Source organism: Girardinichthys multiradiatus, chromosome 1 (assembly GCF_021462225.1).
Source record: "Girardinichthys multiradiatus isolate DD_20200921_A chromosome 1, DD_fGirMul_XY1, whole genome shotgun sequence".
NCBI lineage: Eukaryota > Metazoa > Chordata > Actinopteri > Cyprinodontiformes > Goodeidae > Girardinichthys > Girardinichthys multiradiatus.
In genome coordinates, this window is record NC_061794.1 from 18,443,855 (window position 1) to 18,459,563 (window position 15,709).

Here is a 15,709-nt window from a genome sequence, read left to right on the forward strand (position 1 = left end):
AGCTATAAATGAATAAATATACAAATTTAAGACATAACTAAATGAGAATTAATTCCTTGCATGGGAAATGGAATATTTGGGCCTATAATTGAGATGATTAAAATTTAAAAATTTCATACAAATAAACTGGATGAAACGTCTGTGCAGAGTTAATCGATTCGTAATGATTTGTTTTTAATCTTCTTTAATCTGCAACATAATTTTACAAATTACATGAAAAAGATTTGAACCCTAAAGATAACTACAACAATAATCAGAGAAACAAATAGGAAAAGTTTAATAAAAGTGTTATTCTTTGTAAACACTCTGTTGTTCCTCTAGTACTAGTTTGTGAAGAACATGATGACAATTACTGGACCAAGAAAAGTACTCTTAATTTCCAGTACGTTTCTACAGACAGAAAAAGCAACTTAAATGTGAAATTTTACAATGAAATTTGCAAAGACACCCTGATTTTAGTAAACAGTGATCAAAGAACTTTAACAAAGCAAGATAATTAATTAATTTCCTCTGTCATATAATGCATCATTAGTTGTGTCTTCATTCATTAAGCAGGTGTTCAGTCCCAGAGCATCAAAAAAGGCTCCTCAAAGTGAGAAACACACTGGAACAGGCATTTAAAGGAACATTACAAAACTAATCAGTCATATAATCATAACATTAACTCATCAACATCATAATCACATTTATGGCAGTGCATTCTCTTTCAAACAAACACATGCATTATTCAAGTTATTATAGTCCACAGAGGATTCGGATCCCGTTGGTTTGAGACCTGTTAGTATCCTGTCACAGTTCAGCTTGTACGAACTGAACACCGACATCCTGTTGCTTTATAGTCCTCTAGCTTTCAGCTGTGTCTCCACAGTACACCACCCTGCTCTCCACCCTCGATCGCTCAGCTTCAAACACAAGCAAATGGCTGATCAGCGTCTCCTCAGGGCCTGATCGAATCATGGACGGATCATTGTTCTAAAAACACAAGCAGATATTTAATGGCAAGAAACTAATTTTTACATAGGTGCCTATGTACAGAAACAGTCAACTCACATTCCTTCTAAAAGCTGTTTTTATTGAAGTGAAATAAAAGAAATGGAAGTAACACTTACAGCCACTGCAGAAATAAAAGCATTCATGAGGTGGTAGTCGGCCCCACCATGCCCACTTATGCCGTAGTGTTTGAGATCTTCACTGCTTGCTGTGTGCTTTGTGGGTATCCTGGTCAGAAAGTCAAACACGCGAATCTCACGGCCATTATAAGACAACTCTCCCTATGAGGACACAGTTTATTAGGCAGCAAGCAGAAAAAACTCAACTTCAGAAGTAACTTAGAGAACGTATTGTCTAAATGTGCTTCACTTTAGTTACGATGGTGGGTACCTTGAAATCTTTCCAAATTTTCTCATGTGAAATCCACTAACTTCAATGTATCTTTGGAGGGATTTCATGTGATAGTTTAACTCAAAGATGTACATATTTATGAAGCTGAAGAAAAAAAACTACCTTTTTTGGGCCGTTAAGGTATACAGGTCCTTCTCAAAATATTAGCATATTGTGATAAAGTTCATTATTTTCCATAATGTCATGATGAAAATTTAACATTCATATATTTTAGATTCATTGCACACTAACTGAAATATTTTAGGTCTTTTATTGTCTTAATACGGATGATTGTGGCATACAGCTCATGAAAACCCAAAATTCCTATCTCACAAAATTAGCATATTTCATCCGACCAATAAAAGAAAAGTGTTTTTAATACAAAAAACGTCAACCTTCAAATAATCATGTACAGTTATGCACTCAATACTTGGTCGGGAATCCTTTTGCAGAAATGACTGCTTCAATGCGGCGTGGCATGGAGGCAATCAGCCTGTGGCACTGCTGAGGTCTTATGGAGGCCCAGGATGCTTCGATAGCGGCCTTTAGCTCATCCAGAGTGTTGGGTCTTGAGTCTCTCAACGTTCTCTTCACAATATCCCACAGATTCTCTATGGGGTTCAGGTCAGGAGAGTTGGCAGGCCAATTGAGCACAGTGATACCATGGTCAGTAAACCATTTACCAGTGGTTTTGGCACTGTGAGCAGGTGCCAGGTCGTGCTGAAAAATGAAATCTTCATTTCCATAAAGCTTTTCAGCAGATGGAAGCATGAAGTGCTCCAAAATCTCCTGATAGCTAGCTGCATTGACCCTGCCCTTGATAAAACACAGTAGACCAACACCAGCAGCTGACACGGCACCCCAGACCATCACTGACTGTGGGTACTTGACACTGGACTTCTGGCATTTTGGCATTTCCTTCTCCCCAGTCTTCCTCCAGACTCTGGTACCTTGATTTCCGAATGACATGCAGAATTTGCTTTCATCCGAAAAAAGTACTTTGGACCACTGAGCAACAGTCCAGTGCTGCTTCTCTGTAGCCCAGGTCTGGGGAATGCGGCACCTGTAGCCCATTTCCTGCACACGCCTGTGCACGGTGGCTCTGGATGTTTCTACTCCAGACTCAGTCCACTGCTTCCGCAGGTCCCCCAAGGTCTGGAATCGGCCCTTCTCCACAATCTTCCTCAGGGTCCGGTCACCTCTTCTCGTTGTGCAGCGTTTTCTGCCACACTTTTTCCTTCCCACAGACTTCCCACTGAGGTGCCTTGATACAGCACTCTGGGAACAGCCTATTCGTTCAGAAATTTCTTTCTGTGTCTTACCCTCTTGCTTTAGGGTGTCAATAGTGGCCTTCTGGACAGCAGTCAGGTCGGCAGTCTTACCCATGATTGGGGTTTTGAGCGATGAACCAGGCTGGGAGTTTTAAAGGCCTCAGGAATCTTTTGCAGGTGTTTAGAGTTAACTCGTTGATTCAGATGATTAGGTTCATAGCTCGTTTAGAGACCCTTTTAATGATATGCTAATTTTGTGAGATAGGAATTTTGGGTTTTCATGAGCTGTATGCCAAAATCATCCGTATTAAGACAATAAAAGTCCTGAAATATTTCAGTTAGTGTGCAATGAATCTAAAATATATGAATGTTAAATTTTCATCATGACATTATGGAAAATAATGAACTTTATCACAATATGCTAATATTTTGAGAAGGACCTGTATTATTAAAGGGCAATGATGAACAGAAACCTGCTGAATGCCAGAAAACCAGGTCCACATACAGCCTTGAAAATGATTATTCACAGACTTTATCCTCCCAATCTGACTGAACTTTTAACAGGGAGAAACAAAGGTCTGAAGACACACAAAACTGGTAGAGACATATTCCACAAGACGTCCTGCTCTAATCAAAGCAAAAGATGATTTCACGCAGCCTTGAAAAAAAACATGGACTTTGTGTTGGTCTGTCACATAAAATCCAGATTAAATACATGAAGGTTTTTGGTTGTAAAGTCACAGAATAAAAAGAAATTCAAGGGTTATAAAGACTTACAAGGCACCGTAAGTGACCAGTTCAACATCATTTCTACATGTAATGTTTTCAAAGATGACCTTGTTCTGGTCATTGAGTCAACACATTCAACTACAAATCATGAGCTTTTCTCCCCAATGAGTAAAGATTTGTTTTGTTTCTTTTAGGGATGTAGTTGACATTTAAGAAAAACATGCTAAATTAAAAAAAAGTGAATTGTAATCGTACTTTGCTGCCATATATTGTTGTTTTTCGTTGGCAAATCTCCTCAGTGAAAGCCACCATAGAGAAGGCAGCTGTTAAGCCCTCTTCAAACTCCATGTTTACAACCTGTAAGGAAATCACAGATGAACATCAAAAAACAAGGAGTAGTGCTGGCCAAAAAATTTGAAAATTGTATTTATATCAAACTGCTAGACTGTTTGTGAAAAAGAGGAAAACAATGGAAGAGATAAAAAAAAAAAAAAGTGGCAAAACTCCCATCGGACTAAGACGTCATTCCTCATGTCAATAGTACTATAGCTGTTAAACGTTTCCACCAACTTTCTCCGATGAACATGGTTTTAGGCTATGGTCCATTGTGTTTCCACTAAGGTAGCAAGATCAGACAAATTAGGTCTGACCATCTGCGTCAGTCCTCCATAATAATGTGTTGCTGGAGCGTTGCTGCTTTGAAGAGTTGCTTAGAAGCCTCCTGTACATATCAACCCATGGCCAAGATGTGGAAAAAGTCTTCAAATTAAATACATTTTTGTTGCAGAAGCATAACCTTACACTGAAAAATTATAATCAGAACAATAAATAGTTGCTTTTATAGGGTTATTGTTGTCAGTGACAACCCATGCAGTTTCTATAAAGTGAATTTAACTGAAGCACGTTATTCTCAGTGAATACAGAGGGCTCTGTATATGTCATCTATAGCTAGTAAATTTGTTTATTTACAGTTATTGGTTTTTTTTGTGTAAAAATAACCACCTAACTTGGTCATTAATAAAGTCATGGTCCTGCAGCAGGAGATGAAGCTCTAGAGAGGGGCCGGAAAACATTGGAAATAACCAATAGTCCATTTTTGTTTATTGCATCATTGCAGTTACAAAAATATATATGAAATCACTCCAAATGTTGTGGAAATGTTTAACTGTCACAGATTTGAACTGAATTTCTGTCTCTCTCTCAACAGAAACTAAGAGAAACTAAGTTATCGAACATTTTTCTAATTTTATTTTTAAGTCTCAAATTGCAGAAATTATGTTAGAAACTGAAGTTTGGTAACAACATTTTTCAGTTAAGCAAGACAATAATGTTCAATAATATATGGAAGTAAAGAGTTCTCCAACCTGGTTACTGCAGACATCGTTGTCGCAATCATAGACGCAGCGGCCATACGGTCCAGTCCTCAGAGCTTCAGTGACGGACTCAATGTCAGGGAGTGAGTTTGGGCAGATGACTGACACCGGCCAGCCAGTGTGACCCTAGCACAAGCATATACACAATGTACACTTTTAAAAATATGCACAGGAAGTGAGGAATTACTTACCTTAATGATACATTATGTGTGAATTAATTTACCTGCTTCACACTGTCCACATAGATTTTGCATGCCGAGTATGGACAGTTTCCTTCTACCGAACAATCGAGACAACGATCTCCAGCACCTGTTGGCTGATAAAAAAACTATTGAGCCATGTTTCATACCTGCAGCATCAGAAATCAAGCCTGTCCCAAAACGCTGTACAGAACACAGCGGTGGCAAAGCTGAGGAAACAGTTTGTTTAACCTTGAACAGGAAAGAATCAGGAACAGAACTCAAAACCTTTGCTTAACATTGGGAGCAGAGAAATAGACAAAAGATGAGAAGGAAGCGGATTAACTAATCAGGAAATAAGAAAATACACACTATAAACACAGAGCACAAACAAGCCTACAGAGATGGGTTTATGAATGGAGGGGATACAAATTGGATGAGTCGGCATTACATTTTTAGAAAAACAGATTAGAAGTGCACTAATAAGAGGGGTTAATCGTTTTCTACATAAACAGCTTTGATAGAGATAACACAAAAGACATAAAGATATAAACCGAGAACAGTTACTGATAGTGTGGACACACCTTTTTCTCTTTCTGGAAGTGGCTGACCGATCCAAAAGATGACACTTTTACACACCTGCCAAGTGCAAAAGGTAACGACTTATTCTCAGGATATGTAGCCCCAGACTAAAAACGGTGTAAATGCCGACAAGATGACCTGAATATAGCATCTAAAATATTATATAATACCAGTATAATATTAATTTACTACAGGGCCAAAAGTGTGTCACTTCTGAGTAACAAACAACCCTGGTCTATCATTGACTAGTGTTTTTCTGTTTACCTGCGGGCTCCAGCCCAGTGATGTATTAGGTCAATGTCATGGCACGATTTAGCCAGCAGAGCGAAAGAGCTCTCAGCTTCATTCCTCCAGTTACCTCGAACAAATGAGTGAGCAAAGTGATAAAACCCGACCTAGAACGAGAGTTTCATACCATTTTAAACACTTGCACTGGTCAGTTACGAGTCTGTGATTGCAAGAAGGTGTCAAAAATCTACACAAATGAGGTATAATATTGTGACCACTTGACTGTGGAGTGATGGTGCCCTTCAGCTACAAAAACAACCCTGACCCATTGAGGCATAGAATCCATTAGATCAACAAGATGTTAACTGAAGATACATTAATTCATGTACGTTTTTTAGGTGGCGCCTCCATGGATCAGAGTTGTTTCTCCAGCACATCCAACTTATGCTCGATCGAATTGTCCAGCACTGCTTTCATTCCGTGAATCACTTTTGATGCATACTAAACATTGCAGACCAGGAACACCATACAGTAGCTGCGGGTTTAGAGATGTTCTGACCCAATCATTTACCCATCACAGTTTGGCCGTTTTTTGCTTCTGAGATCAATTTTAAGAACAGAATTCTGGCTCGCTGCCCAAAAGAAATCCCACTTCCTAACAGGCACCATGACGAAGAGATAATCATCAGTCAGTGGTCATAATGTTAGGCCTCATCTCCATTTATCCCCACTACATCTGAGCTCATTCTGAAAAAATATTTAGATTTTTCTTGAATTGACCACAGCTTAATCACAAGATAAATTGAGTCTTTTCTGTGACAAAAACATCTTTATGCAGTTGACACTTTTGTCATCTGCATAAAGATGCAAAATAGAATTTCAAATTATTCATCTTAAAATCTGAAGGTGCCGAAGAGTTCAGATGGTTCTCCAAGTAGTACCCATCATGCAAATACAGTATGAAGCTCATTCACAAATGTCCCTGCAGCATTCTTACCGGCTCAAGGTGCTGTATATGGATCACATCACCAATCACTCCAGCATCTATGAGCTCCTACAAAATAGATCAAAATCCTTCCAAAAACTCTTTTACACCTTTATGTGCCACTAGAAATACACTGTGCAACAAACCTAAACAGAGAAAGATAAATAAACTTCTGATAGTTCTGCACACTGAGATTCTGCTCGGTTACTTCCCTACATAGACACAGTTATCAGGTAAAAAAAAAAAAAAAACAATAAATGAATGAATATGCTCAGTTTAACAAGGTAATTACCAAACTACCTTGATCTTGTGAATAAGTGGATCATATCGGAGAACGTGACCCACAGACAGCATCACACCACCCTGAGTGCAAGCTTCCACTATTGCTGTGCAGTCCTCTGGGGTTGTCTAAAGATATACAGGGACAGCAATGCAAAAGGAGAATAAAACCAAAACGTACAATACAACATATGGACAATGTTAAGTAGTGTTCTTTTTCAAAGAGAGAATTCTTAACTTTCATTTTAGGGCTATGAAGCACACATTTTAATATATTTATTTATAAACACTTACTGCCATTGGTTTTTCCAGGAGAATGTGGTAGCCCTTCTTTGCAAAAGCAACAGCAGGATCCTTGGAAACACAAAGTTGTTTAGAAAAAATTTGCCACAGATGACAGAGAGGTTTTCCAAATAAATGTATAATATGTAAACCTTATGAATGCGATCTGGAGTGCAAATTAACACAGCATCTGCAAACTTATCTCGTTCAACAATGCTTTGCCAGTCTGTAAAAACAAAAGAGACCACAATAATATATTTGATATTCGTAAAACAAATTCCTTAAATTAGGTTTCATTAATGCTGACCTTCAAATACATTTTTATCCTCAATTTTGTGCTTCGTTTGCAGTTTGGTGCGGGCAAACTTTCTTGGATCAGCCACAGCAACAACCTAAACATTTCAATATGGACAAGAGAAGAATATTGTTTTTATTATAAAGATCACGCTTTTTTAGCTATTACAAGTCCCAAAACAGGAAATATGTAAAATATATTTCCAATTATATTTTTGTTATATGATTTTTATTTATTAAAAACTGAAAGTAAAGCACCGGCAATCGGTGCATAGTTTTGAATAAAAAATATTTCGAAAAACTTTTAATGGGCAGTTTTCTTTGACACATTACTTTTCAATGTTACACTAATAATTAAAGCTTTTTTTTTTTTTTTTTTAGAAGTTATTCTTTTTTTTTTTTACACCAAAAACAACCTGAGTGAACATAAGGCTCTTAATCTCTCCTGACCTTCATGCGTTTAGGATGAATTGAAGCAAACTGGGCGTAGATCTCCCCTCGACAGCCAGCTCCCACAATGATCACATGGACAGGTGTAGTCATATTGGACTCCTGTGAACTTTTACACAAAGCAAAGTTTTCAAACACACCTAACACTTTGGGTCAGTACCATTTGTACGCCACCGAATCAGATTCAGCGGCGAGGGCGGCTAACTAGCACCCTGGCCTCACAGTGTTTTAACATGCAACAGTTTTACATACATGAATGAAGCCAATGAATCTGTTTATGATATTTGTACCTGTAAACCTTAAGCACTAAGGGTTCCTTATTAACTGCCCAAATAAATTAGATTACAACTACCTTGGTTTTCATCATCAATTCGAGCTAGCTTAAGCGCCGGTGGCATAAAAAAGAGCGGATCAGATGACCAAGTAACTAAGCTATAGTAAATGTTTACAAATGTACTATTACTGCTGACGAGATTGCCTAGCTTGGTTTTTATTTGTAGGAAAGATTTACTAACAAGGAATAACCTATCTGGCAAACGCAGGCGGAGATGAGGCATTTCTGCAACATGCTACATTATAAACATCGTTTTCTGGTATATTTCTGGTATATATATCTAATCTAACGCAAACTGGTCTTTCTACCTGTTTTGTCCCATAAAGCTGTCAGATCCTGCAAGATTTATTCAGCCTTAGTCCATTTCTTTCGAAAGCAGACACGAACAGCTTGTTTCCTGACGCCACCTACGCCGTGCACGGAATCCGTGCTGCATTCACTGTACGAGGCAAACTACAAAGTTTCAATTTTTTAAAGTCGCTGCTTCAGTCGAAAACTAAAATACTTTTTAATAAATGACATAACTCAGATGCAATTGCCCATATAACTATACGACACCTTTTCCACATAACCTTAAAGATGGTGATGATTTTGTTGACGCATAAGTCATCTGGTCTTTTATTTTTGGTAGTGTAAAATATAGCAAATCTGACCCAAAGAGAAACCTGTTGACGTTCGGACTCTTTTCTAGTAAAAGTAAAGTATAATGATTAATATATATGTTTTCTTTTTTTTTTTTACCACAAACAAATAGATTAGGTCTACATTGCTAAAAATTCTACAACCACAAACGCAGCATTTGGAGATCGTCGGCTTAGTTAATAGAAACATTTCTATTGGAACCAGTACACATTGAAGTTGAGGGAAACAATCGGGTGGCAAAAAGGGCAACAACAACAGGACAAGTCAACTTTACAGTAATAACGAGCTAATCAGTAGCAAGAAGTATCGATTAGGGGTGCAACGATCGCAGTTTTCTGGCCGATCACCCGATTACGATCTTTAAAAAGCACGACCTGCTGATTTCGATTTTGGCCGATAGGTGTCAGGTTTAATAAGGTCACAATACACCTTCAAAGTTCTAATCTTATTTTATTCAAAAACACTGAACAATATCTGTGAAACAATACAAACTTGTGTTAATTGCAAATGAGGTAGTGCTCTCAAATACAGGTCCTTCTCAAAATATTAGCATATTGTGATGAAGTTCATTATTTTCCATAATGTCATGATGAAAATTTAACATTCATAAATTTTAGATTCATTGCACACTAACTGAAATATTTCAGGTCTTTTATTGTCTTAATACGGATGATTTTGGCATACAGCTCATGAAAACCCAAAATTTATATCTCACAAAATTAGCATATCATTAAAAGGGTCTCTAAACGAGCTATGAACCTAATCATCTGAATCAACGAGTTAACCCTAAACACCTGCAAAAGATTCCTGAGGCCTTTAAGACTCCCAGCCTGGTTCATCACTCAAAACCCCAATCATGGGTAAGACTGCCGACCTGACTGCTGTCCAGAAGGCCAATATTGACACCCTCAAGCAAGAGGGTAAGACACAGAAAGAAATTTCTGTACGAATAGGCTGTTCCCAGAGTGCTGTATCAAGGCACCTCAGTGGGAAGTCTGTGGGAAGGAAAAAGTGTGGCAGAAAACGCTGCACAACGAGAAGAGGTGACCGGACCCTGAGGAAGATTGTGGAGAAGGGCCGATTCCAGACCTTGGGGGACCTGCGGAAGCAGTGGACTGAGTCTGGAGTAGTGAGCATCCAGAGCCACCGTGCACAGGCATGTGCAGGAAATGGACTACAGGTGCCACATTCCCCAGGTCAAGCCACTTTTGAACCAGAAACAGCGGCAGAAGCGCCTGACCTGGGCTACAGAGAAGCAGCACTGGACTGTTGCTCAGTGGTCCAAAGTACTTTATCGGATGAAAGCAAATTCTGCATGTCATTCGGAAATCAAGGTGCCAGAGTCTGGAGGAAGACTGGGGAGAAGGAAATGCCAAAATGCCAGAAGTCCAGTGTCAAGTACCCACAGTCAGTGATGGTCTGGGGTGCCGTGTCAGCTGCTGGTGTTGGTCCACTGTGTTTTATCAAGGGCAGGGTCAATGCAGCTAGCTATCAGGAGATTTTGGAGCACTTCATGCTTCCATCTGCTGCAAAGCTTTATGGAGATGAAGATTTCATTTTTCAGCACGACCTGGCACCTGCTCACAGTGCCAAAACCACTGGTAAATGGTTTACTGACCATGGTATCACTGTGCTCCATTGGCCTGCCAACTCTCCTGACCTGAACCCCATAGAGAATCTGTGGGATATTGTGAAGAGAACGTTGAGAGACTGAAGACCCAACACTCTGGATGAGCTAAAGGCCGCTATCGAAGCATCCTGGGCCTCCATAAGACCTCAGCAGTGCCACAGGCTGATTGCCTCCATGCCACGCCGCATTGAAGCAGTCATTTCTGCAAAAGGATTCCCGACCAAGTATTGAGTGCATAACTGTACATGATTATTTGAAGGTTGACATTTTTTGTATTAAAAACACTTTATTTTATTGGTCGGATGAAATATGCTAATTTTGTGAGATAAGAATTTTGGGTTTTCATGAGCTGTATGCCAAAATCATCCATATTAAGACAATAAAAGACCTGAAATATTTCAGTTAGTGTGCAATGAATCTAAAATATATGAATGTTAAATTTTCATCATGACATTATGGAAAATAATGAACTTTATCACAATATGCTAATATTTTGAGAAGGACCTGTATAAATTAAATGCTTAGAGCATTGCAGTTCCTTTATTCTTTAATTTTTCACATTTTTAAAAGAAACAAAACTTCCACAATAGGTTAGACAAGTGGATAAGATTAGTGGATAAGATGGGTTTCAGACATACGTATCGGCTGATCAGGATTTCCCAAAATGAAGGAAATTAGGGCTGATCGATTGGCTGGCCAATCAATCGGTGCATCCCTGGTATCAATTAAACAAAAACTGAAGGAAAAGTGGCATAAAGAATGTAATGAGGAAATCAGAGGAAGATAGTATCATAAGATTCAAGGGAAGGTGGGAAAAATTAGAACAGGATACCGGAAATTGTCAACATTGTGGTGAGAGTGAAACAATAGAACATGTAATTTTAGCATCTCAGAGATATGAGAGAGAGAGAGATGATGACGATTAAAGAATTTAAAAAGATTAAAGAAACTTTGAATGGAAATAAACATACTGCAATAAAATCAGGAATTAAAATTATTCAAATTCTTATGAAGTTCTTTAGCAAAACAAAACTGAATAATAAAATATGATTATGAACAGTACATACACGTTCCATAGCAGTAGATGACGGTAAAGCACATTATTTTTGCCAACAGTCAAAAAACCCTAGAAGAAGAGGAAGAAGAAGAAGAAGAAGAAGGAGGAGGCCTGGGGTTTCCTCGGCAATCGCTAACTGGGTGGTCACGTGACAGCACTGTAGCATGACCTCAGCTTTCTGATAGACGGCAACAGCAGACAAATCTATCCCAGAGCTAGACCAAGTCATTTTGATTTTGTCAAATATTTTTTCTTCATTTCGTATACTTTAGTAACGGATTAGTGTAGCAACTAAATAGCGCGGAGGTGCTTCTTTTTTTCTATTCTTTCACACCTTCCTGAGTTAGCTTACCGAGGTTTAGCGCTTTAGCTAACATCAACATGAATATAGACAACGTAAACCAGTCTGTTACAACCGGAGTCCCTGCTACGACCTCTTCAACGTCCAGTAACTGCATCGCAAATGACAATGCAACGACAAACGTCAGCAGCATCCCTTCAGTGACGAGTAATGTTAACGTTGTGTCACTGCGGCTGTTTGTTTTTAATGTGCTCGGTTTGTTTATCTGTGTGATTCTACTGTGAAGTTATTCAGCATTTACAGAAGTGCAGCAACTGTTTTATATAGATTATGGACAGCGCATAGCATCACCAAACTGCTTACAAACGTGCTTAAATTTATATCATACCAAATATTCAGCATACACTTGTAGTTGGTTGCCTCCGAGAAATAGATATTACAAAAAGGTGTATCAAAATGTCTTTGAATCCAAGTAAAACAAAATTTGTATTATCTGGCAAGTAAGAAACGTATATGAATGACAACTCTGAAGTTAGCATCCGACTCATCTCTTGATTAAAGGGCTATTTTACTGCTTTTAACGAATCTGCAGAATATTTGGCCAGCACTAGTTTAAAATCTAAAATGCCCAGAAACTCAAACTTGAACTCGACATTTCAAGTTCAAATTTAACAACTGTTTTAATACCAAAGTGAAAATGGTCACAAAAGGGAACTGAGATTTTTATAAAGATTCTAGAAGTTTAGGTTTTGTAAAAACCAGTTTTTATTTGTTAAAACAAAAAAAGGGTTTTAGTGCTTTACTTTGCTTCAGAGTAAATTAAGACGGTCCCGATTGAAAAACTACACTATCCAGACCGGTCATTTTAAAATCTTTTTCTCTACCTAGTTTTTAAAATGAGAAGCCCAGTAAACCTTTACTTAGAATCTTTTGACTTTTCACAAATCGTAAAAAGGCTTCCCCAATCTTAACCTGTCTTCTATCGAATCTATCAATGTAGAATATTTCTGTCCAGGTTTGAGCTGTCCAGGTACTGTGGTTAAGTGACGCAAATACTAAAAACGGCCTTTTAAGTTTTCCCAATTTCACAAATTACAGTCTGTGTTTTATAATTTTTGTCAATAGGGTAGAAAGATTGTGTCCAGGTTTGACCTTTCTAGATATTGTAGTTGTCAAGATGGACCCCATGTAAGGTAGTTATAAAGCATACCAATAGTCCTTTTGGCTTTTTACAAATTGAAACAAGGCTTTCAGAAATAACAAACCTTTTTTTTTTCTGTAATCTTTAATGAGTATGAAAAATTCCAGTTCATGCCTGACCAATCAAACTATTTTAGATTTTGAGCTAATGCTTAGTAAATATACCCCAGATTCATTTAATGTTGTCTCTTCTGTCAAAGTGAAAGCAGTGAAAGTATAAAACTGGTTTTGGAAAAAAAGATGAATCCACTATTTCAAACAACCAAATTATTAAAATTCACTCATTTGATTCACGTTTTGGCAGTACAAATTATGTGTAAAACAGTAAACCTATTCCGTGGTAAAACACAAAAATGTCGAACGAAGTTGAATTAAATGTATTTGTTAAAATGTAATTATACTTGTATGTAAGTGCTTGGATGCATGTTAGTATATTTTTGGTATGCACATGTAAATGTGCTGAATTTGGATAAAATTAGAAACTTCAACAAAAAGAGCCAACTAATAATTGTGGTATAAATAGAGGTCATGCATAAAGATATTATAATATCTCAAGTCTCCTTCTGCTCCTTTTAAATAAATTCACATTAGTTTTGCAAATAAAAATGAGTAATTAAAACCTTCTCATTTCCAGCTGGAGCCTCAGCCCCCGCTGTGACACCATCTGCAGACTCCTCAGTTTCCAACGGGGTTTACCTTCCGAGTGGAATCACAAATGGAGACATAAGGCCTGCCTCCTCCACTACACCTTTGGCAGATTTCCTCATGCAGCTAGAGGATTACACTCCCACGGTGAGCCAGTCAGCTTTTAACGTGGAGAAATCCTTCCTGAAGACACATCATCATAAAGGCCAATACTGGGCAAATGTTTGGGCTGATCATCACCGAGTATGCACTAATAATGGTTATTATTCATGCTTCCATGTGGGAAGAACTTAGCATGTTGTACGTGGATCGAGCTCATGCAGGCCTTGTATAAATACATGTGTTTACTTATTGTTTGTCATTATGATTGGTTTCAGATTCCTGATGCAGTTACAGGCTACTACCTCAACAGGGCAGGCTTTGAGGCTTCTGATCCAAGAATGTGAGTACAATATACAGCAGTTACCTGCAGAAATCTGGCTGCATCAACTGTCACTCAGATCTCAAAGCAGTCTAAGGTCAGGCACAGATTTCAGCTCCATTCTTAAAAAAAAAAAATATATATATATATATATATATATATATATATATATATTTCTGCAGTTTATTGTCAGAAGTATATTTGCCTGCTGTAGAAATGCTTGTATAAGAAGAAAATGAGGGATTTATTACCTGATTTATGAAAATAACCATTGGAACTAAAGAAAAATTATACTTTTATATTTAAATAGTTATCTTTTTTAGTTTTCTTTAAATGTAGCTGCTTTATTTGTACTCGTTTACAACTGTCATTGCAGAACTTCTACACCCCTCAAGAGTTGTATTTTTTGTGCTATTAATGTGCATTTAAGTAAAACCAAACACAATATAAATTTTCATTTCTTAAACATTCTATTTTTTTTTTTTCCAAAAATGTTTACTACGTAATTTTGTTGTCTTTATTTCTGCAATCTTTTACATTTTGTAAATATCATGAACCATTTGTTTTCCAATTTTGGATTTGATTTACCTAAAGCAAAGTCATTACAAATGTTTTATTAGAGTCAGTAAAGATTCAGTGAGCTGTAAAGTTATTTGGAAATACTTCCAAAGGAATTTTTAACGTTTCTTTCAGATACTTGTAAAGACGCAGGTTGGAGAAAAAACTTTAATGATTTTCTTTGGCATCTTTGCAGAATCCGCCTGATCTCCCTTGCTTCCCAGAAGTTTATCTCAGACATTGCCAACGATGCTTTGCAGTACTGCAAAATGAAGGGAACTGCTTCAGGAAGCTCCAGAAGTAAGACGAAGGTGAGGCCCGACATAGCCCTTTCGAATCTGACCGCATAATGTCCGCATAATATATTAGATGTTGGTGATGGAGGAAGTTGATTGCCGTTTTAAAAATGTTTTGTGACTTTTGTCTCTCAAAACTTCATTTTCTTTTCTCCCCAGGATAAAAAGTACACTTTGACAATGGAGGACCTGACACTTTCCCTCTCTGAATATGGCGTAAATGTCAAGAAACCTTATTACTTCACATAGAACTCTTCACTTAAACCTTTTTTTGATTTTTAGTATTAATGCGTCTTCTGGTAATCTCCTAGTTTCATTGACAAATGTTTTTCAACCATGGTTTGGGACTGCTTTGTAAAATCTTAAGCCACTTGTCAGGTTTTTGTGAAGCTTTCTTTGCATTTAGTTAAATTGAGGAATTTTGTTTTATGATGAAAATAAAAATCTTTACCAAAACTGTCTTTTGAGTGGTGAAGCTGTCTGGAAATCCAGACATGAATTCATAATGCATTAGTACAAGCTGTTCTTAATTTTGCATATAAATTGCTACTTGTGGAGAAAAACCAACTCTGCACGTCATCCCGAACCATGCG

At 37.6% G+C, this 15,709-nt stretch overlaps 2 protein-coding genes across 2 annotated transcripts; one reads left to right on the top strand and one right to left on the bottom strand.

The window, feature by feature from the left end:
• Nucleotides 1–144: 144 nt before the first annotated feature.
• Nucleotides 145–8,812, bottom strand: zgc:154075 (uncharacterized protein LOC556929 homolog). Its single transcript, XM_047370437.1, has 14 exons — nt 8,675–8,812; nt 8,033–8,141; nt 7,596–7,680; nt 7,441–7,514; nt 7,301–7,360; nt 7,028–7,135; nt 6,740–6,796; nt 5,779–5,909; nt 5,517–5,571; nt 4,977–5,069; nt 4,745–4,879; nt 3,636–3,737; nt 1,110–1,271; nt 145–972 (listed from the first exon to the last, which is right to left on the bottom strand). Exons 1-14 carry the CDS (start codon nt 8,686–8,688, stop codon nt 844–846), a joined length of 1,314 nt encoding a protein of 437 aa, XP_047226393.1. The 5' UTR covers nt 8,689–8,812; the 3' UTR covers nt 145–843.
• A 2,978-nt stretch (nt 8,813–11,790) lies between these two features.
• Nucleotides 11,791–15,572, top strand: taf10 (TAF10 RNA polymerase II, TATA box binding protein (TBP)-associated factor). The gene is made up of 5 exons (XM_047370628.1): nt 11,791–12,203; nt 13,831–13,988; nt 14,219–14,283; nt 15,017–15,131; nt 15,276–15,572. The coding sequence occupies exons 1-5, from the start codon at nt 12,077–12,079 to the stop codon at nt 15,363–15,365; spliced, it is 555 nt and encodes a 184-aa protein (XP_047226584.1). The 5' UTR covers nt 11,791–12,076; the 3' UTR covers nt 15,366–15,572.
• Nucleotides 15,573–15,709: the final 137 nt, after the last annotated feature.